Genomic DNA, 27,288 nt, shown 5'->3' with positions numbered 1-27,288 from the left:
GAGTTGTTTCCACCTTTAGGATATTATGAATAGGCTGCTATGATCATTCTTGAAAATGTATTTGAGTATTTGTTTTCAATTCTTTGGGGAAATACCTAGGAGTAGAATTGCTGGGTTGTACAGTAATGCTTACTTTTTTTGAGAGACCAACAGCTGTTTTCCACCAGCAGCGTACAAAATTCCTATTTCTCCACATTGTTCTCAACGCTGGTTTTTCCTTTAAAAAAAAACCTTATACCTGGACTGCCTGGGTGGCTTAGTTGGTTAAGTGTCCGACTTCAACTCAGGTCATGATCTCACTATTCATGGATTCAAGCCCTGAGGTGGGCTCTGCACTGGCAGTGCAGAGCCTGCTTGGGATTCTCTCTCTTCCTCTTCCTCTCTCTCAAAATAAGTAAACTAAAAAAAAAAAATAAAACATACCCATCATAATGAACATGAAGTAGTATGCAATTTTCTTTTCACTCAGTAAACATTTACTGAGTGTGTCATATGTACTAGGTATAGAAATTAGGGCTAGAGTGTCTTTTTGTGACTGGTTTATTTCACTTAGCAACTATCTCCAAGGTCCATCCATATTGTAACATATTACAGAATTTCCTTCCTTTTTAAGGCCACATAACAGTCCTTACATGTATATACATTTCGCTTATCCATTCATTAATGGATGGCTATTGGGTGGCTTCCATTTTTGGGCTATTGTGAATATTGGTGTTATGAACATGGGTGTGTGTACAAATATCTCTTTGAGATCCTGCTTCCATTTCTTTTGGATATATACACAGAAGTGGAATTGCTGGATCATATGGTAATTCTATTTTTAATTTTTTGAGGAGCCACCATATTGTTTTACACAGTGGATGTACCATTTTACATTCCCACCAACAGTACACAAGGGTTCCTATTTGTCCAAATCCTCCCTAGCCCTTGTTTTGTTTTTTAGATAGTAGCCATCCCAGTGGGTGTGAGGTGGTATCTCATGGTAGTTTTGATTTGCACTTCCCCAATGATTTATGGTATTGAGCATCTTTAATTAAAAAAACAACAACAACCTTTTTTTACAGTTTACTTATTTTGGGGGAGGGGGAGGAGAGGAAGAGAGAAGGGGAGAGAGAGAAACCCAAGCAGGCTCTGTGCTGACAGCACAGAGCCCAATGTGGGGCTTGATCCCACAAACTGAGAGATCATGACCTGGGCTGATATCAAGAGTTGGATGCTTAACTGACTGAGCCACCCAAGCGCCCTGATATTGAGCATCTTTTAATGGGCTTATTGGCCACTCAGATATCTTCTTTGGAGAAATGTCTGTTCAAGTCTTTTGTCTATTTTTGAATTGGATTTTTGTTGTTGAGTTTTAGAAGTTCTCTATGTATTCTGGATATTATCCCTTATCAGATATATGGCTTGAAAATACTTTCTCCCTTCTGTGGTTGCCTTTTTACTATGCAGATAGTGTCTTTTGGTGTGAGTCTTTAAGTTTTTTTTTTTTTAAATGTTTGTTTGTTGTGTGTGTGTGTGCGTGTGTGTATGAGAGAGAGAGAGAGAGAGAGAGAGAGAGAGAGAGAGAGAGAGAAGGTGTGAGTGGAAGAAGGGCAGAGGGAGAGAATCTTTTTTTAAATTTTTTTTAATGTTTATTTTTGAGACAGAGAGAGACAGAGAGTGAACGGGGGAGGGTCAGAGAGAGAGGGAGACACAGAATCTGAAGCAGGCTCCAGGCTCTGAGCTGTCAGCACAGAACCTGATGCGGGGCTCGAACTCACAGACCATGAGATCATGACCTGAGTCGGTCAGACACTTAACCGACTAAGCCACCCAGGCACCCCGGAAGAGAGAGAATCTTAAGCAAGCTCCATGCTCAGTGCAGAGCCTTATGTGGGGCTCCATCCTACAACCCTGGGATCATGACCTGAGCCGAAATCAGGAGCCCAACACTCAACCAACTGAGCCAACCAGGCACCCTGGGAGTTTTTTGAATACTGATTCAATCCCCTTACTAGTTGTAGGTCTATTCATGTTTTCTTTCTCTTCTTTGAGTCAGTCAGTGTTGTTGGTTTCTGTGTTTCTAGAAATTTGTACATTTTAATTAGGCTATCCAATTTGTTGGTGTACAATTGTTCACAATCCTTTCTATTTCTGTAAAATTGGTAACAACGTCCCCATTTTCATTTCTGATTTTAATAATTTGTCTTTTTTCTCTTAGTCAATTTATTTAAAAGTTTGCCAATGTTGTTGGCCTTTTCAGAGAAGCAGCTCTTGGTTTTCTGTTTTTTAGGATTCTGACACCAATTCCAATGTGTGCATTTATTCCACACCACCGAGCAGTTCTCCAACACTAACTGGGAGTCTAACAATTCAACTCAATTCTGAAACTACCTGGAGACAGCATCAGATCCACTGCCTGCCTTGAAATCAGTCAGCCGCTTTTGGGGAGCTGCTATCCCCATAACCCTGAGGAATGGGGGATGGTGGCTGGTTCAAGCCCCACTCTTCCTTCATCAAGTACTTTCCTTGTTGTCTGATCGGGTACCAGAGTTCTGAAATAGTTGATGACAATCACTTTTTCCAGCTCTTTGTATTTAGGTCTGTCATAGTTGTTTTATTGTTGTTCTGTAACCATCACCACTATTTCAAAAACTTTATTTTTTAAGATTTTATTTTTAAGTAATCTCTACACCCAATGTGGGGTTCAAACTCATCACCCCAAGATCGGGAGTCACATGCTCTACTGACCAAGCCAGCCAGCTTGCCCCAATTTCTAAAACTTTAAAGTCACTCCAGGCAGAGGGGGGATGGGTGAAATAGGTGAAGGGGATCAAGAGTACCCTTTATCGTGGTGAGCACCGAGTAATGTACAGAAGTGTTGAATCACTATATCGTACACCTGAAACTAACATAACATTGTATATTAACTACACTGGAATTTTTTTAAAAAGGGAAAAAAAAGTTTATGTAGAGAGAAAACAAGTCACCTCAGACAAAAACTCTATAACCATTAAGCAACAACTCCATTTTCTCCTCACTCTAGCCCCTGGCAACTTCTATTATATTCTACTTCGGTCTCTACGAATTTGTCTATTCTAGATACCTCATTTGAGTGGAATCATACAATATTTGTCTTTTGTGTCTGACTTATTTCCCTCAGGGGTCATAAGTTCCTAACCTGTAACGCTGACTCATTAGGTTCCCACAACTGGGAGTTTAGTGCTATTGTCCCTACTTTAAAGAAGTTGGACACAGAAAGGCTGGGTAATTTGCCTAAGATCACTCAGCTGATAAGGAGCACTATTGGTCAGCCGCTGGCTGCACCCTTAACTTGGTGCTGCACTTCCCCTCACCAAACCTCCTTGGTTCAAGGCAGCAGCAAAGGGGTCCAGATCCCGTAACCAAGAGCATTACTTCCTCCCTGTGAGGCTCACTCCTCCAGATGTACTGGGGGCAGCTGGGCATGCTCAGCCTGAAGCATGAGGGCACTCACCCTCATTCTCTGTGCCAGGCCCATGGTGGGCCCTGCAGAGGCAGATGAACTCCCATGCAGTAGTCAGAGAGGGAAGTTTAGGAGGCCTCACCCAAGCTAGAGGTCAAGAAAGGAAGTCTTCTAGGAGAAAGTGCTCTTGAAGTTAAGACCCAAAGGTCGCTGATTATTTGTCTTGCTTGCTGTGAGCCCCCTGTATGGCTATACCTGTTTACCCATTTGCTTTCCTGCCTATGGCATTTGGGCTGTGCCTAGGCTAGAGGCTGTGAACAAAACTGCAGTGATAGCATTCCTGCTGGAGTCACCCTGTGTCCTATGAGGGGACACATGCCTAAGGATAGGATTTCTCAGTGTGAGCCGAGGTGAAGGTCCCACTTTAGAAACTTATGCGAAATGGTTTTCTAAAGTGTTGGTGCAAATTTATACTCCCAGAGCCAGGAAGAAAGTATTCTATCTTTTTTATTTTACATAGAAATCTTCCCCCCTATCCTCTCCCACCACCATCCCCTCGTTCCCCACCCTGCTTGGCTCCGGCCATGCCTAGCAGCAAGTCAGAAGCTGGCAGAAGCATGGGCAGGCTGAAATTGCCTGAGAAGCCTTGAGCACTTTGGTCCATACAGTCAACAAAAGACCTGGAGAACCAGAAGCAGCCTGGCTACATCTGGCTATACACAAGAGCCTTTAACAGACAGCAGGTCCTGCTGGTCTCACATCGGCAACCACATGTAGGCCCAGTACGGTAGACCCAGTATGGTGGGGGTGGGCAGGGTAAGTTCAGGAAAAGCACAGTTCCTGGGCCTCACCCTCATCCCCATCTTTTCGTCTACCCTTGCCCTCAGGGCTGGTCCCGGAGGAGGGGCCGTGCCCCCAAAACCTCCTGCTGAGCCAGTCCAGGCCTATAAGTTGGAGGCGTATATCTGGCCACTGATCAGACTCACTGTTCTCACTACCACAAGAAGGTGTCCAGTTTGGCCTGGGAGGGAGGGAGCACTGTCCTTGTCTTGACTCTCTGCTTAGCCTTGGGCTTGGGCTTAACAGGCAGTGGGCGGATCATAGTTGTGTCAGTCTGAAGAAGATGTCAAGGAAGAGGCCTAAAGAAGAGACTGAATGCAGGGCAGCAAAGGCTCAGACTTGGAGGGGGGAAGCTCTGCTATACTGAGCGAGGTCAGTCTCTGCACACCTGAGGCTGCAGCCACTGCCAGGCTAGGGTCTGAGGGTACAGGTAAGGGATGGTGTGGGTAGCTCAGCTTAGCCCAGTGCCACAGAACAAGGATACAGGTTGGATGAATTTTGTCCGACCTCCAAGACCATCGAAGCCGGTCCTTATCTAAGGCGGAAGGAAGAAGTGAGTGGGCCAAGTTAAGAAGCTAGGAAGCTGGCCCCCCACTGTCCCCCCCCCCCCCCCCAGAGGGCTGGCATTTGCCACTTGTGGGAAGCCATACTCACGGCATCTGTGCTGCGACGGGGCTCTGCTTTGGCCCTCTTGGGCTGTTTCTGGCCTAGGACAGCATTCCGGATGAAGACAGGAAAGGCACTAGCCAGCTCCTCATCTGGCTCTCCCATACAGCGCTGGCCGCCCAGCGAGAGCTGGGACTCCTGGGGTGGGGGAGTCCCCAAAGGCAGACTTGACGAGAGAGATGGCAGCAAAGGAGGGGGCGGGTAGGGGTGGTGGAGCAGGACCAGGATCTCTGATGCTTCACCAGGAGGCAGATAGGATAATGAATAGAGTTCCCAGGGTGGCTCCATAGTGTCTTAGCCCCAGGCCAGGAGTCAGAGGCCTCTGGCAACACCCTGCCCTTTCAGAAGTCCCGCTTTACACTCAGTTCTGGCAAGGGTTGGATGGTGACTGCTTGACTTCTTCAGGGAAACCTTACCTGCTTGGGGTCATTGGGCATCTTGTTGGGGATGTCCTGAACAGGAGAGCTGTGAGAGCAAGACACAAAGACAAGAGGCAGGTGAGCAAGATACAGGGCCTGGTGAGCCAGGCTCAGCACATGGCCCTTGGGGAACCACCATGTGGCATTGCTGCTGTAATGGCTGTGCTGGGCAAGGCACCTCAGTCAGCCCCACCCCAAGTGCAGGTCTGTGAACAGCTGCCAGAGTGGAGGAGGAATGGGAAGTTGGACCATTTTTCAATTTTGTGGCTTCCACTCGGGGCCAAGCCAATTCCAATCCTCCCCAAGGCCTCAAATGCCTCACTATGTCCTGGGTTCTATGTGTGGCTGGAGGCCCAGCTGATTCACCAACCACAGGGGGAAAGCTGATATAGGCAGAGGGCACCTCGTGATCTCAGACTTAGCCTTGTCTGCCCAGAGAGGGGCTACCATCTCCACAATACCCTCAGTAGATAGTCTATCAAGTACTCTCACAACACAGGGCTAGGCCATCTTCTTAGGTGATCTGTGCAGGCACAGTCTGGGGTATAATGAATTATGGCCCCAAGCCCCGGCCCTTCACTCATAGCTCCAGAGCTAGACACAGTGTTTCCACCCAATCCCTGGGGACACTAACAGCTGAATACCCTCTCCTGGTATTTTCCCAGAGGGGGTAGCAGGAGGGTGACCTAAAGGCTGACCCTGTGGTTTCTCATAGCCATGAGGACAAGGGGAGGGTCAGTCTTGTCAACTCTGGATCCCTTCATTCCTGTCCCTATAGCCTGTGGTGAGGCTACATGAAAGCCATGGGAAGATTCTCCACTTGCTGCAAGTTTGGCTCTGGGGAGGCTGATCCAAGGGGGAAGCATCCTGGATTCCCTCACACTCACTGCAGGCCCTCAAGATGATAAAAATGTCTCTAAAAGGCCTGGCAGTCTGCAGGCCCCAGGTGTCCACTTTCACCCTTTACAGCTAGAGAAAAGACAACATGAAGAAGCCAGGGTGTGCAGCAGGCACTAACAGGCCCTGTGACTACAGCCCACATGCCCAAGGCTTGCTTCCCACTGCTACCAGGCCTGGCCCTGTACAGCACGGGTACCTCCACCCCTGAGGGTGGGGAGAGGTGAAGAGCTCAGCTGGCTCTCCCTTTTGCTTTCTCCCTGGGCCTTTTCCATTTTCACTGCCTAACACCTCAATTTCTTTCTCTCACGTCCAAAGGTTTTGATTAGGAGGAAACCACTCAGCCCTTGACCCCCTCACCTGAGTAGCATATACCTACACGTACGTAGGGGAGTAGTTCTTGTCTTCCTGATGAACTATACTCGCCCTGTGTGGCCAAGGAGACAACCTCCCCATTCCCAGTCCCACTGGGTCCCTTGTGCAGGTCCTGCCCATCCCACTACAGCTCCCCACAGCTTCTCAAGCCTGCCCCTGTGGGCTACCCCCTTAGATGATGGGGCCCTGGGCACCATGATCTGAGATGGTCCTCAAGCATGAGCCCAAGAGGCACACAATGGAAGAAGAACTTCAGAGTCCCTGGCTCAGGACTCTGGTGGGCAGGCATTCAAGATATGGGGAGTACACACATACCCCAACACCATCAATCTAGACCTGCCCCTACTGGGACCCCTGTGTTCTCTCCAACTCACATCCCAACACCTTTGCTTGAAGGGTGATAGTGATGACTGAAAGAAGCGAGAAGGGCTTTGCCCACAGTGAGTACTCAGGAAAGGGAAGAAGAGGTGGCTAGAACCAAAGTAATAGTCAACCCCAGGTGACCCTCACTGCCCTGTCAGCCACTCAGAGCAACTATGGCAGGGCCTACACAGACCTCTTGGTCATCCTGCCTCCAGGCTGTGGACATGGCCAGGCACTACCACTTACTGTGCTATCTCTTGGCAGAGCTTCTTGGCACGGCCCTGCTGGATGCTGGCAGGCTGGGCTGGAGGGGTGTCCACATCAAAGGTGGCATTGAGGTCAATATCATCACCGAAGGCTGGTCGGCGAAGCTTCAGGTTCAGCATTTCCAAAGGGGCTGGGCTATAAGCAGAGATGGCGTGGTTACTCTGGACCACCGCGGCAGTTCAGAAGGACAACAGTCTCTGCAGCATCAGAGATGGCTTGGTTCCAGGGGTCTGGAGCCCACACATGGCCCAGGGCCACCTTGCAAGGAAGCCTGAATCTCTACAGAAAAAAAACCACTTGGCTTAGTGCTTCACACCATAGTGGGACCAGTGAAAGTCTTCAAGACATGGAAGGAAGCAAGCAAAACCACACACAAAACCCAAGCGTACAAACAAAAGGTTACTGCCTTTTGACCAAACAGCCTCATCTCTCAGAATGCAGTACAAGGGGCCAGAAAAAAAACCACTTGGCTTAGTGCTTCACACCATAGTGGGACCAGTGAAAGTCTTCAAGACATGGAAGGAAGCAAGCAAAACCACACACAAAACCCAAGCGTACAAACAAAAGGTTACTGCCTTTTGACCAAACAGCCTCATCTCTCAGAATGCAGTACAAGGGGCCAGAGATGTGACCACAGATTGATGTAGATGGCACATAGCCCAATATTGGAAATGGTCAAAATGACTCTCCTAGGGAGCTGGCACTTTCATAGCTTGACTATGATACAGATATTATAGTAGTGTTTCTGGAAAGTAAACTAAGTAACATGGGGAAATGCTCATATGTTGCATTTATAAAGTAATATGAGGGGTACCTGTGTGGTTCAATTTGTCGAACATCCAACTCTTGATTTTGGCTCAAGTCATGATCCTAGGGTATGGGATCGAGCCCCGTGTCAGGCTCTGTGCTGAGCGTGGAGCCTGCTTATGAGTCAGTCTCTCTCTCTCCCTCTCTCTCTCTCTCTCTCTCTCTCTCTCTCTCTCTCTCCCTCTGCTGCTCTCCCCAACTTGTGCACTCTCTCTAAAAAAAATAATAGTAATAAAACAATAAAAAGTAATATAGAACTCTGGGACACCTGGGTGGCTCAGTCAGTTAAGTGTTAAGTGACTCTTGGTGTTGGCTCAGGTCATGGTCTCACAGTTCATGAGTTCGAACCCAACATCAGGCTCTGTGCTGACAGTGTGGAACCTACGTGGGATTCTGTCTCTCCCCTTCTCTCTCTCTGCCCCTCCTGCACTTGCTCTCTAAATAAATAAACTTTAAAAAAAGAGAGAGAGAGGGACGCCTGGGTGGCTCAGTTGGTTGAGCGTCTGACGTCGGCTCAGGTCATGATCTCACAGCTCTGTGAGTTTGAGCCCCCAAAGGGCTCTGTGTTGATGGCTTGGAGCCTGGAGGCTGCTTCAGATTCTGTGTCTCCCTCTTTCTCTGCCCCTAACCCACTCGCGTTCTGTCTCTGTCTCTCTCAAAAATAAATAAACATTAAAACAAATTTAAAAAAAATAAAATAAAAAAGAGAGAGAAAGAAAAAAAGAAATTTGCAGCCAATAGGATTTTTCTAGCCCATCCAGGCCTGGTGGCGTTCCCTAGCTCCTGTGGTCAGAAAACTCTGGGGAATGGCAGGGCAGCCCCAAGAACATCCCTATTTCCTTCCCTTAGGAAGGAACCTTTTCAGGGCTGCCCAAAGCCCTACGCCCATCGCTCAAGGACAAGGAGATGCACTGTGAGGGTATTAGTCACTGGCCAGGAGCCCAATGGGGCATGCAGATTGGAGAAAAGGGAATTACCTACACTGATTTGGATGGGTAAGCAATGTGGGAAGATTAGACTCTCTCTTCCTTTCCCTGGCCAGGTCCCTGAACGCTCTACCCTCTCTTGCCTGCAAGTGAAAACAAAGGTTGCACAAATGCACCTCAAACCAACGCCATGCTGGTTGTTTTGCTTCCCCCACTGGGATCCCCAGCATAAAGCAGCAGCCAGGAGCACTCATGACAACGTTTTTGTAGTATCTGTTATTCTGCCAATATCTACCAACCCCAGCAAGTCCTCTGCTACTGTCTACCACCCCAGAGGGTCAATAAACCTCATCACACCCTGCTCTCCGCAGCCATGCGACAACCCCCTGCCAGCCCGAGCTGCATGCCCTGGTGGCTCCTGTGTGCCTCAAACCTGAGCCAGGGCTCACCCCTCACTGAAGCTTCTAGATACAAATGGCACAAGCGCCACTTTTCTTGCCATGGGATTTGGCCTGTCGTAGTATGTGGTCAGGGGGTTTTGGGGCTTAGCCATCTAAGCCCCCAGCTTGCCTATCCCACCAGAACACAAGCTCCAAGAGAACCGAGAGGGCCATACATGCAGCATGCACTCAGTAAGAACCTGTTATGGAAGTTTAGGCCTCACTCCATCCTGGAGTGGTAAACAAAGTAAGCAAAAGCAAGTATGCAAAGTCTCTGGGAGCCTGGAGGCGTGCCTCACTGTGGATGCTGGATACAGAGGACAAGCATGTGGAAACACCCTGAGGACCATCAAATGGGAAGTGTAGGGAGCACCGTGGAGCTTGTAGATAGCAGCCTTGAGTGATTCCTAGCAAAAGAATTTTTACTTCCTGCTGAGAAAGCTTAAATTCTAAATGTTTGAACACATGAGATGGTCTTTGAGACTATCAGCTCCCTAACTGTCAAGCTTCTGACAGGGCCCTTGTGCTACCTGGGGGTCCAAGCTGGCATGGCCAATGGGCTCTGAGGGTGGAGTGCAGAGGAAGGACCAGACACACAGGCTAGTTCATCAAAATCAGCCATACACTGGACTTCACAGTCAGTCATGTGCCCATCACATCCCCACAGCCATTTCTCAGTCCAACCCAAGCTGGGGTGGGCAGGCAGCTCTGGCTCCATAAAGAGACATGGAAGGTCTGAGGTAAGAAAGAAAGCAAAGGTTGAAGAACTAAAGGTCCAATGAGAATGAGAAGCTGGCTTGTTGGCACTCACTCCTCCGTGCAGATGCTACGGTGTAGGGAAAAGATGGTGCATGTAAGGAGGCTGGTGGTGAGGGACACAGATTAAGATGTGGCTCCCAGTCTACTTATAGCTGGGTGTGTATGTATTGAGTGGTCCAGGCTCTGGCAAGACTCTAGAGCACCTCTGTGGCCCATGGCACCTGACACAACATCTAAATAAATACTACCTGTGCAGAGGAGGATGAGCTTACTCCTGCTGAGGAGGCTAGGGAAGGCTCTGCAGGGCAACTGACCCACCAGTGTGAACAGGAGCTGACATACAGAAAGGCCCAGAAATGGGAAGGCAAGGGATATTCTGCTTGGTTTGACAGTATTATTTGGCTGAAGCCTAAAGATCTACTATAGCTCCCAGGCTGGCTCTAAGAGTGCGTTGGCATAGTGCAAGAAGGTCTGGGAGTGTTTGGTGGGGGAGGAATGATGTGATACCCAGGGGCTGATAAGCTGGGCAGACAAGAGGAGCAGGAAGACGGATCACAATCCTTACGTGGGGGTGGTGGTAAGGGATAAGATCAGGAAGTACCCCGGAGGTTAAATGGGCAGACTCCAGCAACTCATCAGATATGGGGAAGGAGCATAATGATTTTCCAAAGGACATTGAAAAGTGGCTCAAATACAAGGCTGGGCCGCTGGGTTACATGCTTTCTGTCTGGGCCATCAGCTGGGCAACTAGGTAGGACATCCCTGATGCTCTCACCTAGTTGGCTTCTGTGAAACACCCAGAGAGGAATGGGCAGCCAGTCCTGGCAGGGACACCCATCCCCCTGCCTCTTGGCTCCCTCTGCTGGAAGCTTTAATGCACACATTCCTGAGACCATAGGGGAATTATTTTGGTGACTGGTTTCGTGTTTGTTTCAGAATCTGGGGTGGACAGATGCATTCAGTAAGCATTCCATAAACAGGATTCCTGAAGACAGCCCATGCTCCTTCCCCTTCCCTGCCCATCCCTAGGTCCCCTATGGCCTACCCTGGCCTCTCGTTAGAGCCCAGAACTTGCCTCAAAGCTGTTTTCCCACCAAATCTTGGCTGTGTCCCAGGGCAGGAGGCCCACAGCCTACAGGCCCACATAGACCACCCACCCAACCAAAGCCAGGAGTAGTGAAGACCCTTACCAAAGAGTTCTTCCAGCTTATGACCACCCCAGAAGGTCAACAAACCTCTCTAAAACCAGGCGGTTCACAGTCTCACTGTCCACTGGTGGCAGGTTCAGGGTTTCCTGCAGCATCGTTAGCTTTTTTTTCAGGCTCTTGGGAAAGGAAAGAGAAGAGTGTGAAAGAGAGGCTGAGGCAGCAAGACTGGAGAGACTGCCAAGGACACGAGCAACATGCATCCTGGGAACAGACCAAAATCTGAACCCCAACATCAGGCTCAAGAGGCCAGGAATACCCAGCCTCAGAACCCCTCTCTGGGGAAGCCTCCCCTCTGGTGACCCTGGGGACATAGGTACAGGACAGGTGCTGTCTGTCCCCTACTGAGAAGGCCCAGGCTCCAAATCAGGGTCAAAGTGCATATCCTGACCCACTCTGACCCAGGAAGATAAAGGGAACCCACAACCACTGCCACTGACTGGGGCACAGGTTCCCAGGCTTTTGGAGCACACACAAAATACTCCTCATTCCCGTCTGGCCAGGGATGTCACTTACTGTGATTTCCTTGTCAGCACTCTGTAAGTCCTTCTGCACTGACCTCAGCTCCAACCTTGTCTGGTCTAGTTCAGAGTAGACTGTCTGCAACTGTAAGAAAGTATAGGGAGTAAAGGACAAGCCAACAGGTGGCCCTGTGCTCTGCCTCCACCTGCTGCTACCTAGTGCATGCTCGTAGGAGCCCAGGGTCCAGAAGAGTCTGAGGACACAAGGAGAGACTCTGGCCTTGTGGGGCAGGGCTTTAATCCGTCAATGTCCATCTGAAGCTGCCCAGGAACAAGGGCTTCGTTCTATGCCCAATAGTCCATGGATGCACTGGGCCCAGAAATAAAACAGCTCTGCTGACTGAACCAGGTTCCAAGTAGGTTCCTCCTACTTTGGGCCTGGTACAAAAATAGGCCTCGGACACTGGCACCTTAGGGATCTGTGCTCTCCAGCCAGCTAAGAGGTGCCTAGGAACCAGGAAGAATAGAGGGGAGTGTAACCGTGCGCATACTGGGGGAGAACCCTGTGTGAACTGCCGGCCTTGGTGGGCCAGCCACAGAGCCAGAGCCAGAGCCCAGTAAGGCCCAGTAACCAGTCTCTGTGAGTCACCCAAGAGCCCCATGGAGTCCGTTGTGCCATCCAGCCCCATGGCTTTGCTCAGGAGACAGGAACGAGCATGACAAAAGGACAGCCACCTCTCCCCTCATCTTCTGCTCCCCACTGTTACCTTGCTTTTGGAAGAAAATAAGTCCTTCTTCAGTTTGTCAGCCAGCTCCCCTGAGGCCTTCCGTGCCTCTTTTAGATTCTCATACTCTCTACAAGGGGGCCAGGAAAAGAGATGCCAGAATCGGACATGCTGCTGGTCAGAATGAGCCACAGCACCAAGCAAACACAAAGCCCAGGCTGTCCCCTAGGCCGGTTCTCATTCCTACTCTGACACCTGAGCACAACAGGGTAATGTTTTGGGGGGTCCTGCAAGAGAGCTGGGGAGTCTCTATCCCCTGCCTGTCGTGCAGGCACCAGTGATTTGAGAGGATGCGCAGCAAGCCCTGCCCTCGTTAAGGTCTCACAAAGAGGCTCCCTACCTCATCTGGGTCTCACAGGAGATATCTGGGATCCCATGCCTGTCAGCCAAGTTGTCCCTTTCCCCCAGTCTCACCTCCATGATAATGGAGAATCTGAGCCAAATTTCTGATTCAAATCAGGCAGAGTCAATAAATGCCGATGGGAAATAGGCTCCATTTATCATGATGGGGTTTATATAGCTCAGAGAGTGGTGCCGACCCTCTTAGAAATAACACTTATAGGGGCGCCTGGGTGGCTCAGTTGGTTAGGCGTCCGACTTCGGCTCAGGTCATGATCTAGCAGTCCGTGGGTTCGAGCCCCGCGTTGGGCTCTGTGCTGACCGCTCAGAGCCTGGAGCCTGTTTCGGATTCTGTGTCTCCCTCTCTCTCTGACCCTCCCCCATTCATGCTCTGTCTCTCTCTGTCTCAAAAATAAATAAATGTAAGAAAATAAATAAATAAAAAGAAATAACACTTATAATTCACACTCATTCTTTCAATAGCCCTATGAGGCAAATTATTACTATCTCCATTCAGGAAGCTGTGGGTCAGAGGCTAAGAGACTGGCTCCTGGCCACATTGTGAGAGGTGGGGTCAAGGTGCAAACTGAGGCAGCATAGCTCCTGAGCTTGCCCCTTAGCTCTGCCTGCTCTGCTTTGCAAGAGATGGAGAGCAGACGGATTGGGTGCCGTGGCTTAGCTCCTGGGCTGGGTCAGAGGGGCCAGAGTACACACTTCTTGAGGGACACGCAGTACACAGCCAGCTGCTCCACCGCTGACTGTCCCACACCCATGTCTCGGATCATCTCCTCCACCTCGGGCCGCTGGCTCTGGAGTAGGAGCTCAATCCTGAAAAACACCCAACCCACGGCATTTAAAATCTGGAGGCTGATGGGTAGGTACCCAGTACAGCTCTGCTTCCCTTTGCTGCTGTTGCTATGGTAACAGCCTGAGCTGCCAGCATGCTCTAGCAGGCGGGTCTATCCAAAGAAAGGCCCCACAGCAGAGCTGAACACAGCTGTAGGGATGCTGCTGGGGAAGAATGGGTGCTGACAGCTCCTCAAGGTCAGGAATCCATAGAGAAAGGTTTTTGGAGCAAAAAACCTGACAGGTTGTCAGGCCACAGGCAACAGAACAGGGAGGAGTGAGGCAAGGGCCCCCATGGGAAGCAGAGGTCAAGCAAGGAGACCTGTGCCCATACCCAGCTGGCCTGAGCCCCATGTGGCCTATGGAGAGATTTGAACCACAGAGGTGACCCAATCCCCCTGTAGTCCTGAGAGTTGTGCCACCTGGGAGCCACAGGAGCAAGGGCAGAGGGCAGTCCCTAGCTCCAAGCTCACCTCTCCATGGTCTTCATCTTGGTCCTGAGCCGGCGGGCCTCCTCCTGTGCTTGCTTGGTTTCATCCTGCTGCTGCTCCAAGTACTTCATCTGTTTCTGAAGAGCACACACATCCATACATACCTGTTGCTTGGACAATCCCAGGGACGATGGCTAAAGTCATCAGGAGAACTGTCTCCTTTTCAAAATGCTGATAACCATGTGTCCCCAGCCCCCAAGGGAGGAAGGCGCCTGGGCCCCTCTGTTTGTGCTTTTTCTGCTACGAGGCCTTAGGCCAACTGTTTCCTTAGCTCTCTGCTTGCTTCCTCCTGAGATATATTATCACAGGGACAGCCCACTGCAACCATCTACAGGCCCATTGTGGGCTGCCAAGGTCCTGTGACTTAAGGGCTCATGGTGCATGTTGTATAGGAAGGTGAAGAAACACAGATCCAGGCCTTGCTATCCACCATCTAGACCCATGGACAGTTACCAGGATAGAAGAGCCGAGACAGAGGCAGCTGGCCAGGCTGTCCTCAGCACAAACCACTCCATCTCTGACCTGGGAATGCCATCAAAGACTCCTGCTGTGCAGCTAGGTACTGATTCACTCCTTCCCTCCCACTGGCCAGGCCATGTGATCCAGCCCAGCCACCAAGCAGGAACAGAGACAACGAACACCTGGGGCCCTATCTGTTCATAAAGATGGCTCCCTTTCCCTTACAAATGGCATCCAGCAAGGACTGCTCCTTCCTACGAGGCCAGCATATCAATTGTGGGTTCAGATCAATCACCTCATGCCCCTTAGAGAGCAAGAGGCTCACCAACCCAGGCTGATACAAAATTCATCTGGGTCTAGAGCTGCTTGCTCTGCAGGCTTTGATCTGCCTGGTCAGCTCAGCACAGCCGACTTCAAAGGGCCCCTGCTCCTCCCTGGGATGCTGTTTGATCTGGCTCCAGAGAGCAACCCAGCCAAGGACTAGAGTGCTAATGGAAGGTTCTTTGGTCTGGCTTCATCAGTGGAGTACAAACCACTTTTGGAAACAAGGTCCAGCCTCACCTAGGTCTTGGCTGAGAAGCCCCTCCAAGAAGCCCTGGGAAGTCCTCACCTGTCCGAACTACCTAGTACAAAATCCAGAAGTGTAGCCAATATGGCTCTTTGTTTATAGGCTGGATGGGCACAATATGGGAGGCCTGGGGGAAAAGGGATTTGCCTCCATTTTACAACTGTATAAATGAAGGTAATGACAAAGGCAGAACCAGAAGATAAGCCCAGAGTGGTGAGCTCAGGACCAGGCTATATCTCCCAAACAACTTGTGCCCACAGAACCTGGGGACCAACCTTGAGGGTGGAGCATAGCATTTCAGCCTTGTCTAAAGCCTTTTGCAGAGATTCCACAGTGGCGTTGCGCTCTTCCAAAGTGTCCCGCAGAGTGTCGATGATGACCTGGCTATCCCTTTTCTCCTTCTCTGGAGTGGGGGGTGGGGGAGGGGAAGGCCCATTCACCCATCAGCATAAGAACCTTAGACCTTAGGTTCCAGCCCCCCACCCCAGAGCCAAGTAAGGAAAAGTCTCAGGTCAGCAATTGGGTGGCCCGCTTCTCTCTCTGGCATGCACCAAACCAGGGAAGCTGAGCCAGAGTTTCTTCATTCAGGGGATGAGACCCTCTTTCTGCTGCTTGGAACTACTTGAGTAAAGATTTCACTGCTCCCCACTCCCATGGGTAGAGTTAATTCATCATCTCAGAACTCAATCAGGTTTCCAGCCAAACCCTCTCCTACAAATACTCTGTCCCATTAGGTAGCTCCCTCCCGGCCTGGGTCCTGGCAGGAAGCCTCAGACAAAAAGAAGCTCACCTAATCTAGGTGGACAGCTTTAGGCACCTCCTTTTCCTTTCCTTTCCTGCCAATCACAAGACCTGGCAAAACTCTTGGAAATACAAAGCAGGGAGAGCCCCTAGCTTCACCAGAAGACTGGAGGCCTTCCTCCCAAGGATCTCTCCCTTCAGGACCTGGGTCAGGGACTTCCCAGGGCCACCTATCTCCTACTAACTCACCTTTCTGGGAAAGCTGGGCTCTGATATTATCCAGTTCATTCTGTAAGGCAATAGCCACAATAAGCAATAGAAAGGCATCATAGCTGGCTTCCACACAGCACCCCAAAAGGCATGCAGGGAGATCCAGGAAGGGACAATGAGGTCTGTAGGTCCAGGGAGGCACAGACCCTGCTGTATGTCACAGCCAAGCCAAGCCAACAGTGTAGGGATACATCTTGCTTTATCTCTGTACTTTTCTGAAAAGTAGGTGAGGTGGAGAAAAATAATCTCTGGTAGAAGACCCTGGGACAGGGAGAGAGGGAGAAGAGGGGCAAGAAAAGTGAAGTTGGACCTGTGTGATCAGTCTCACAGCAAAGGATTCCATCATTTCCTTGGCCCTGTGTTGGCCTGGCCCTTTCCCTCTCCAGGCTTCAGCTGCACTCACCAGGGACACAGAGTTGGGATGCCCAGGGACCTTGGGTCATCACTCCTTCCCTCCACCCTTGCTTCACAATCTACTTCTCTTCAAGCTCTAAGCTGGCTCTGTATACCATGAATCTCCCAACCCTAATAAGGTAGGTGAGCTGGGACAACTTTGTATCTCTGGATGAAACCTCACATGTGCTAGGCTCTAACCAGACTATTCTGAGGGTCAAATGAACCTCTCAAAGCCTGTGCATAAGTTACACAGCCACTGCCGTAGAACCACTGAGAGGCTGGGGCAGAACTGAGCCCAGACTCCATTCAGGAATTCAAAGCACTCAACACCCCCATAGGCAAGAGAAGTACCTACTGCATAAGCAGGAAAACCAGGCTCTGCAGAACTGAAAGGCTTGGCCAAGGGTTCAGGATGGTAGCTGGATGGAATCCAGGCAAATCCTCCTCCAGATCACCTTTCCCGGGTCAATACAAGACTCAGGATTTTACATGTGACCAATACTAAAGCCCAGCCCCAGTGGGTGGATAAGCCCCCTACTGTCAAAATCCCCACCCAGGACTCTGGGGCAAAAGCTTTTGGTAGCTGGACTGGTCACTGTGGGAAGAACATCCTAGAGTGCACGTGGTGGGTAGAGAAGGGCATGCACGGGCTGCAGAGGACAGACACCAACCCAAAGCTCCCCCAAGTCCCCTGGCTTTTTTTTTTTTTTTTATACCTGGCAGGGTACCTTCCAAGCCCTTGCTCCAAACTACTCAAGACATTGCCTCTCCCTCTCCTAGATCTGGCTTTGAAAGCCAGAAAGAAACGAAACTGCCTTTGTTGTCTTTATCACAGGGAGGATGCGGCTTAAAACCAGGAGCAGTTACCATGACAATGAACATGTTGGCTTTAAGCACAAAACCTCTACCTTCTTGAAGCAGTAAGGTTCCAAGGACATCATGGTATCCACCCCCCCACCCCACCCCGACCCAAAGCCAAATGAACCCAGGACTGACAGATGCCCAGCAAGTTAACCCTCAGAGTCCAGGTTCATTGTGAACCCCAATCCCACTTTCTTGAGAGGTTTCTACCAATCTAGCCCTCTGGTACACAAAGAAAGCTAAATCTTGGACTTGGGGGAATAAGTGTAGGAGGGAATCCACCCATTCTCCCCAGCAGTGTGGGCTCACATCCTGATTCCAGGGGTTCTGCCCTCTATTCCTGATCTGGGAAAGACTCAGTCACCTGGATATACACCAAGCTTTCTCACAGTTTTGAGGCACAGCCATGTTTGTGAATAGTGGGTCCACACATCTTCTCTGTGTGGACTAGAAGAGTTTTCTAATCTGTCCAAGCAGCAAAGTGGGCTGCGAAGGATGGCTGTAGAACCTCTGCAAGGTGAGAGAAACTCAGGAGAGACATTTTGGCCTTTGTTGGGAATTACTCTAAAATCCCAAAGGGAAGGTTCACAGTCAAGAGGCTCCCTTCCTTCAGGGGCGCCTGGGTGGCTCAATTGGTTAAGTGTCTGACTTTGGCTCAGGTCATGATCTCATGGTTTGTGAGTTTAAGCCCTGCGTCAGGCTCTGTGCTGACAGCTCAGAGCCTAGAGCTTGCTTCAGATGCTGTGTCTCCCACTCTCTCCCCTTCTCCACTCACTCTCTGTCTCGCAAAAATGAATAAACGTTAAAAAAAATACTTTTTTTTTTTTTAAAGAAAACAGGCTTCCTTCTTCCCTAACAGTGTATTTCTCCAATGACTGGGTCTTATCATCACTTCTCCTCTGCTCTCCTCCCCTCTGCCTTGAAACCTCTACAAAATCTCCCTCCAGACTCCCTCGTGACACTCTAGGTACCCACCCTGGGTGGGAGCAGAAAGTAAATTCTCAAGGGGCTTGGAGTTCAGTAGAATGACATAAATCCCAGGTACCTTTAAGAATTCTGCATCTAAGACACTCTCCTCCTCTTGGGCAAGGTCAAAGAAGAGCTTATTGATAATGGTTCTTTTGCCAACCTGGATGGAAGGACAAGATAGAGTATGAGTATATAGCTGGGTCACGTGCAAGGACAGGGATATACATGCAACCTAACGTGCAGCCAGGCCTATTCTCAGGCCCAACTTTTCACAACACTTCCCTTGGAATCAGATGAACTCTGTAACCCTATAGTTTCCCTAAGCTGGCGCCACCACTTTGGTGGTTACTAAAGTCATATCACCACAAACCTATGTGGTAACTACTCAAAAGATACCCCAGCTCTAAGTGCTTTGAGGAAATGGGGAAAGGTAGAGAAGGAGGCCAGATTTACCTAGGTGAAGACTAGCCCAGGCAATAAGTCCACCTGCTAGCTACTCATAGGCATAAGCAGGCCTCCTGAGCCACTCAAAAGCATAAGTAAGGTTTGATCAGCCTCAAACCATGAGGGTTCAAAAAGGTCAAAGATATTGCTCAGTTTCAGAGATCTTTCCTTATTTCTGCTTCCTGGCAAGTAAAAGATATCTTCAGCTGAAGTGTTTTCAACCCACCACCCTCACCTGGATTCGGCACTGTGGGCAGGTCCGACTTGGTGCTGTCTCAAACCACTGAATTAGGCTGGAATGAGAAGCAGAAAAGCAGACTGGTGAGCCTTTGCTTGGGTAGAGACACATAGAGCAGGTAGCCACCCCAACCACAACAGGGTCTGACTTGTTCTTTCTTGACCCAGAGCCTGCCCACATAGGAGGGCCGTTACCACAGGTGGTACAGCACATCCCATAAGGCCTGACTGGGACAAGCACTCTGGGACAAGTCCTTTTTTTTTGGCCCTGTTGGTGTGGCCCTCCTTACCGCTCAGCTGCTCTTTTGTCAACATTCTAGGCTTGGACTAAAGAGCAGCAGTCAAAGCACAGGATCCCTCAGAGATAGGGATTCTAATAACACACCCACTTTAAGCTAGGATTCCCAAGGGCTACACTTTCAGAGTAAGGGTAAACTAGAAGTAAATGCAAGTAGTGCTAAAAGTAAAATACTGTCCAGCTTTGCATCGTCTATCTGAGTGGTCCAACAAAACCTCAAGCCTTAAACTTTAATTAGTCTCCTACTAGTAGACTCTCCCACCAGGGAACAGGGAGAAACAGAGGTCTTTCTGTTTCTGGGATACCATCATCCCAGGCCTCAAAGTTTTTCTATAAATAATTTTTCATAGGGGTGTCTGGGTGGCTCAGTTGGTTGAGCATCTGACTCTTGACTTCGGCTCAGGTCATGATCCCAGGGTCATGGGATCGAGCCCCACGTCAGGTTCCATGCTGAATGTGGAGCCCGCTTAAGATTCTCTCTCTCTGCCCCTCTCCCCTGCTCATTAACTCTCTCTTAAAAAAAAAAAAAATTCATATGCTATGTACAAGATATAATCAAAGCTAGCCATGCGCAATGGAATACTATATGGCAACAAGAAAGAATGAGTCTACAACTAAGAACAATATTACAAATGAATCACATATACATAACATTGAGGAAGACAAACCAGATACAAAAAAGGTATACTGCATATGACTCCATTTACATAAAGTAAATGCTTTAGTTTTCTTAAAGTAAAGTCATACAAGGAAAAGAGCATTACAAGTGCAAACCAGAACATATCCAGCAAGACTTCAGATATGGGAATTGTCACATACAACATAACACATTATACTAAAGAAATAAAAATCAAAACTGAAAATATCATTAGAGGAGTACCTGTCTGGCTCAGTCAGTAGAGCATGTGATTCTTGATCTTAGGGTTGTGAGTTAGAGCCCCATGTTGGGGGTAGAGTTTACTTTAAAAAAGGAAAAAAAGGGGGTGCCTTGGTGGCTCGGTCAGTTAAGCATCCAACTTTGGCTCAGGGCATGATCTCACGGTTCGTGAGTTTGAGCCCCACATTAGGCTCTGTGCTTACAGCTCAGAACCTGGAGCCTGCTTCAGATTCTGTGTTTCCCTCTCTCTCTGCCCCTCCCCTGCTTGCGCTCTCTCTGTCTCTCAAAAATAAATAAACATTAAGAAAAGAAAAAAAAGAAAAAAACAGGGCACCTGGCTTAGTTGGTTAAGTGCCTGACTATTGATTTCAGCTCAGGTCATGATCTCACAGTTCATGGGTTTGAGCCCCACATTGGGCTCTTCGCTGACAGTGTGGAGCCTGTTTGGGATTCTCCCTCTCCTCCTCTCTTTCTGCCCCTCTCCCATTTATACATGTTCTCTCTCTCTCTCTCTCTCCCAAGAATAAATAAATAAATTAAAAATCAATCAATCAATCTATCAATCAATGGAAAACAAAGAAAATATCAGTAGAGAACTACAAAATAAAAGGTGACATGGCAGAATTTAATAAGAACCAAAGAAATTCTAAAACAAAAAAGTGGCGAAAATCAATAATTAAATGGATCAGTTTAATGGCAGTTTAGGCATAATTGAAGAATTAGTAAAACAAAAAGATAGGTTAGAGAAAACATTGAGAATTAAAAAGATGGAAAAATGGGGGTGCCAAGCTGGTTCAGTCGGTAGAGTGTGCAACTCTTGATCCCAGGGTCACGAGTTCAAGCTCCATGTTGAGCATGGAGCCTCAAGATAGAAAAATATATAAGAGATTATAAAAGATATAGAAGATATTGTGAGAAGATCTAGCATACATATGATAAGGAGCTTCACAAAGAAAGTATTAGGTAGAATTATGCCTTTTCCCCAAGAAGTCTATGTCCTAATTTCTCAAACCTGTGAATATGTTACCATACATGACAAGAGTAATTTTACAGATGTGATTAAGGATCTTGAGATGGGGAGATTATCCAGGTGTGCCCCCACGTAATCACAAGAGTCCTTAAGTTAAGTGTCAGAGTCATACAGAGAGATTTGAAGATGTAACCCTGCTGGCTTTGAAGATGGGGAGAACAGGGCCATAAGCCAAGAAAGGTATATTCCCACACTGACTATAACCCAGTAAACCCATTTTGGACTTCTGACCCCTGGAACTACAACATAATAAATTTGTGCTGTTTTAAACCACTAAGTTAGTAGTAATTTGTTATAACAGAAATAAGAAACTAATATGAAAAGAAAAGAGATAATGGGATAGAAGCAATACATGAAGATAATAATAATGGCTGATAACTTTCCAAAATTGAAGAAACCATTCCATAAGTTAAAGAAATATAATGAATCCCAAGCAGGATAAGTAAAAATGGTAACAAAAAGAGAGCTGAAGTGGCTATGTTACTGTAAGGCAAAATAGACTTTATATCAAAAAAAGTTACACAGGTCACGATCTCACAGTTCGTGGGTTCGAGCCCTGAATTGGGCTCTGTGCTCACAGCTCAGAGCCTGGAGCCTGTTTCAGATTCTGCGTCTCCCTCTCTCTCTGCCCCTTCCCGACTTGCCCTCTGTCTCCCTCTGTCTCAAAAATGAATAAACATTAAAAAAATTTTTTTTAAGTTACAAAAAACAAAAACAAAAATAAATAAATTAATTAAAAGGGGCACCTGGGTGGCTCAGCTCATTAAGCCTCCAACTCTTGATTGCAGCTCCAGTCATGATATCACGGTTCGTGAGACAGAGCTCCGTGTTGGTCTCGGTACTGGCAGTGCAGAGCCTGCTTGGGATTCTCTCTCTCCCACTCTCTCTGCCCTCCCTTCTCTCAAAATAAATGATCTCTCTTTCCCCCTGCCTCTGCCCTTCTCCCCTGCTCCCATATTCATTCTCTCTGTCTCTCTCTCTCTTTCAAAAAGAAATAAATAAATAATAAACATATATGAACCTAACAACAAAGACCAAAAATATATGAAAGAAAACTGGACAGAATTAAAGAGAACAATAGACAGTTCTACAATAAAACTTGGGGAGGTCAATACCCCACACCTTTAATAATGGGTAGGACAATCAGATAATCAATAAGGAAATAGAGGACTTAGACAACACTATAAACCAACTAGATCCAACAGACAAATACTCCACCCAATAATAGCAGAATACACATTTTTCTCAAGTGCACATGAAATATTTCTCCAGTATAGACCATATGTTGGGTCATAAAACAAGTATTAATAAATTTTCAAAGGTTGAAATTACACAAAGTATCTTTTCTGATCACAATGGAACAAAACTGAAAATAAGTAACAGGAAAAAAAATGGAAAATTCACAAAATATGTGGAAGTTAAACAACACACTATTAAACAACCAATGGGTCAAAGAAGAAACCACAGGGAAATCAGAAAATACCTTGAGATGAATGAAAATGAAAACACAACATACCAAAATTTATAGAATACAGTGAAAGCATACTAAGAGGGAAGAGACAGCTGTAAACACACACACTAAACAAAACAAAACAAAAACAAACAAACAAAAAACACACCCATTAGGATAACTATTATGAAAAACAAAACAAAAACAGAAAATACAAGAGTTGACCAGGATGTGGAGAAATAGGGCCCTTGCGCATTGTTGGTGGGAATGTAAAATGGTGCAGTTGATGTGGAAAACAGTAAAGCAGTTTCTCAAAAAATTAAACACAGAATTACTATTTGATCCAGCCATTCCACCTCTGGGTTTAGCCCAAAATAAATGAAAGCAGGGACTCGAACAGATACTTCTACACTAATTCATAGTAGTGTTACTCATACTAGCCAAAACATGTAAACAACCCAAGGTCCATTAACAGATGAAGAGAAAAACAAAATGTGGTATTTCCATATAATTGAATATTATTTGGTCATAAAAGGAATGAAATTCTGATGCATGCTACAACATGGATTAACCTTAAAAACATTATGCTTGGTGAAGTAAGCAAAACTCAAAAGAACAAATATTGTATGATTCCACTTATATGAGGTACCTAGAATAGGAAAATTCAAGGAAACAGTGTTAAGGGGCACTTGGGTGGCTCAGTTGGTTAAGCTTCTGACTTGATATCAATTCAGGTCATGATCTCATGGTTCATAAGATGGAGCCCCAGATGGGGCTCTGTGCTGACAGTATAGAGCCTGCTTGGGATTCTTGCTCGCTTGCTCTCTCTCTCTCTCTCTCTCTCTCTGCCCTCCCCCACTTGCTCTCTCTATCCCTAAATAAATAAACAAACAAATAAATAAATAAACTAAAAAAAAAAAAAAGAGACAAAGGGTGAAATAGAAGTTTCCAGGAGCTGTGGGGAGCAGGGAATGGAGAATTGTTGTTTAATTGGTACAGTGTTTCTGTTTGGAATGATGGGAAAGTTCTGGAAATAGAAAGTGGTAATGGTTACACAGCATTGTGAATGTATTTAATATCAGTGAACTGTACGCTTAAAAATGGTTAAAATGGAAGGCATCTTTGAGCTTACCAATTAAACATCATGAGCAAAGCTCACCCTCCCAAATTAAAAAAAGAATTATGGACAAGAAGTTATTGTTGAAATTAAATGGTGGCAGATATGTCCAAGGAATGCTGCAGGGATTTGATCCCTATAAGAATCTTGTAATAGATAAATGTGTGCAGATGATAACTAGCAGGCAACAGAACAATACTGGAATGGTGGTAATAGGAGGGAACAGTATAATCATATTAGAAGTCTTGGAACGAGTATAAACAAAGGCTGTGTTCACCAGAGAAATCAACTGCTTCCACTTGTCCCCTCTCCAAAGGATCCATTTTACTATAATAGAAAAACTGGGTCATGTACATTTTCATATTGAAATTCTTTGTTAAATAAACTTTTGTGATAGTCAAAAACAGTTGACATGGCAAATCTTATGTGATGTATAATTTACCAAAATAAAAAAACAAAGAAGGTTTTACAATAGCCAAGGTATGGAAGCAACCCAAGTGTCCACTGATAGATACACAAAGAAGGCATAGCATACCTGTGCACACGTGCACATGCACAGACACGTGCACAGGCGCACACACTGGAATATTACTCAGCCATAGAAAAGAATGAGATCTTGCCATTGGTGACAACATGGATGGACCTAGAGGGTATTATGCTAAATGAAATAAGTCAGAGATTTCACTTTTATGTGGAATCTAAAAAACAAAACAAACAAAAAACCAGACTCTTAAATACGAGGAACAAACTGGTGGTTGCCAGAGGTAAGGTGGGCGGGGGATGGGTGAAATAAAGGGAATTAAGAGGTACAAATTTCCAGTCATAAGATAAATAAGTCATGGAAAAGTACAACATAGGAAATATGCTCAGTAATAACTGTTGTATGGTGAAAGATGGTTACTACGATTATCGTGGTAAGCATCAAGTAATGTATACAACTATTGGATCCAAATGTTGTACACCCGAAACTAATATAATATAGTATGTCAATTATATTTCAATTTTTAAATAGGAGCTCTGAATCAGCCAGTTCACAGCTGCTGGGGGAATCTTTCCTCACCAGCTGTACATTCAACAGAACGGTCCTATAGGGACAGCAGGACTTGACCAGGGAGCACCTCCTTGCCCTTCCATGTTAACTTGGGTTACCTGGCATCAATGAATACTCTGGAGTGTCTGACCAAGGAGATGACTCTGGATAGAATCATCCCAAACCATCAAGCAAACCATAACAAATCGGATAGCCAGAGGCCTACCAGGTTATCTCAAACAAATAAAAGGGCTCATTAATTTGGCAAAAGTTGGGCACCTAGGTTACTCAGTCAGTGAGGTGTCCCACTCTTGATTTCCGCTCAGGTCATGACCTCACGGTTCAGGAGATAAAGCCCAGCACCCAGCTCTGTGCTGACAGCGTATAGTCGGCTTGGGATTCTCTCTCTACTACCCCTCTCCTGCTTGCTTTCTCTCTCTCAAAATAAATAAATATATAAAAAATTTTTTAATCTTTTTTTTTAAATAAAAAAACAGCAAAAATTCACCTCCGACCAGATTAATAGTTTTGAGGTCACATCACTTTGCAAGCTGACCAAGAAATCCTCTACTCTATCCGCACTGAGCCAACTCTGTTACCCTGGACTCAGCTCAGTTGTTACCTCCTCTGGGAAGCCTGCCCTGACCTGCCTCTGCCCAGGTGGGGAATCTACCTTGGGGCTCCATCTAGTTCCGTCTTAATCACCTGTTTGGGCTCCGCCCAGAGACCCGACACCCCACAGTACTGTAGCCATACTAGGCCGAGCGCCCAGCCCCGACACAGCAGTCACTCACCACTGTAGGTGGAAGGTATGGCCGCAGTGGATGGCGGCCACATCTCGGGAATGGTCGAAGAAGTCGGAGCAGATGGTGCACAGCGCACGGATAGGCATGATGATTGGTCCTAAGGGGGTCAGGCAGCCAAGGAAACCTCGACGGGTCCAGCTTTGCGACCGCGCCCCACCCCCGTCCCCGCCTCTCCGCAGGCTTCAAATTTGGCTCCACTGCGGGACTTCCGGGAGTGGACCGGAAGTGGTGGCAGCAACGTAGAGGCGGAGCCTGAAGGCTGGGTCCCGATTGGACGAACCATAGGGGGCAGGGCTTAACGGCCGTAGAGAATCCTGGGGCTGAGCGCGAACCTGGGTCTGTCAGCGGTAACTATCTAGTGGTTCCCTTAAGGATTTGGCAGGTAGCGGCAGCAGCCACGCCGCCAGCCGTTCCCCTTTCTGGAGGAAGACACGGCATTATGCTCCTAAGCCAGATCTGGTGCCAGGAACGCCGGGCACGGCGCTATTCTCTCAGGGCAGCCTTCTCTGCATTTCGGGAGTGTGGACAAGACCGAAGCTGTAGGGGAATGGGACGATGGAGATCAGTCCCCTGGGCTCTGGGCAGTGCTCAGCCGTACACCGGAAGCCCGTAGTTCCCGCCCTCTCAGTCCTCAGCTCTGAGTGATTTTAGAAAGATGGACACAGGTCTAACCACTCAGGACACCCTAAGCTCACTCTTGGCTTTATTCAAGCAAGTCATGATGATCCCTCAGTTTGGAGGTGGCAAGGCCTGTACCCTGACTTTAGCTCTTAGCTCCCAAGAGGATCAGCATGCCTCCGAACTGTACTAGGGTTGGAATTTTAGAAGCCCAGATGCTTCACAGAACAGTGACTAACAAACCCTTTTTCTGATTTCCACATCAGAGAAGTTATCTTTGGAGTCCTCCCTGAGTAAGAGCAGCATCCCTGGTGAATTCACCTGGGCAAGTCAGGGCTGGAACAATTCTTCCTATGAGTTCTCATGCTTAACTCTTTTTTAGCAGTGTTAATAGCCTCTCCCCAGAAGAAACCTTCTGTAAAGCCCCATGATATAAAGCTTATTTTTCCACCTGAAGTAGACCCAGAGTGAAGTTCTTTGAGCCTATGTGGAAAGCACAGGTGTTGTTCACAGGGAGGAGGAATCAACACAAAGGGTAGCATAGAACCTTTGTGCAATGCCCACCCTGCACCCTCTCCCCAACTCTGGGAAGCCCACTTTGGCCATGGGCAAGGTCTCTACCTACGGTGGTTGCCCCATGGTGGCCTCCAGTTGTATGCCTAAGCCAAGACAAGGGCTCTTGTTCAACAGGACTTGTTAGAACAGCAGCCCAGAGGTTATTCTTTGGCACAAGCCCAGGAAAGGACTCCCCATCCATAAGGATTTCTAGAGTCCGGAGGACCCACCACAATCAAGGAACACACAGTG

General features: G+C 47.6%; 1 protein-coding gene and 1 pseudogene across 1 annotated transcript; one reads left to right on the top strand and one right to left on the bottom strand.

Annotated features, from left to right (window-relative positions):
* Positions 1-3,952: 3,952 nt before the first annotated feature.
* Positions 3,953-27,024, bottom strand: TRAIP (TRAF interacting protein). Its single transcript, XM_015076978.3, has 15 exons — positions 25,852-27,024; positions 19,254-19,311; positions 18,651-18,734; positions 16,328-16,367; positions 15,613-15,740; positions 14,293-14,387; positions 13,688-13,801; positions 12,617-12,704; positions 11,905-11,994; positions 11,419-11,507; positions 7,231-7,386; positions 5,347-5,395; positions 4,919-5,068; positions 4,749-4,799; positions 3,953-4,538 (listed from the first exon to the last, which is right to left on the bottom strand). Exons 1-15 carry the CDS (start codon positions 25,947-25,949, stop codon positions 4,419-4,421), a joined length of 1,410 nt encoding a protein of 469 aa, XP_014932464.2. The 5' UTR covers positions 25,950-27,024; the 3' UTR covers positions 3,953-4,418.
* Positions 24,055-24,564, top strand: LOC106979273 (small nuclear ribonucleoprotein G-like; annotated as a pseudogene).
* Positions 27,025-27,288: the final 264 nt, after the last annotated feature.

The sequence above is a fragment of the Acinonyx jubatus genome, chromosome A2, assembly GCF_027475565.1.
Source record: "Acinonyx jubatus isolate Ajub_Pintada_27869175 chromosome A2, VMU_Ajub_asm_v1.0, whole genome shotgun sequence".
NCBI lineage: Eukaryota > Metazoa > Chordata > Mammalia > Carnivora > Felidae > Acinonyx > Acinonyx jubatus.
The sequence above is the reverse complement of the archived record's forward strand: the minus strand, read 5'-3'. Positions and strand labels throughout refer to the sequence as shown.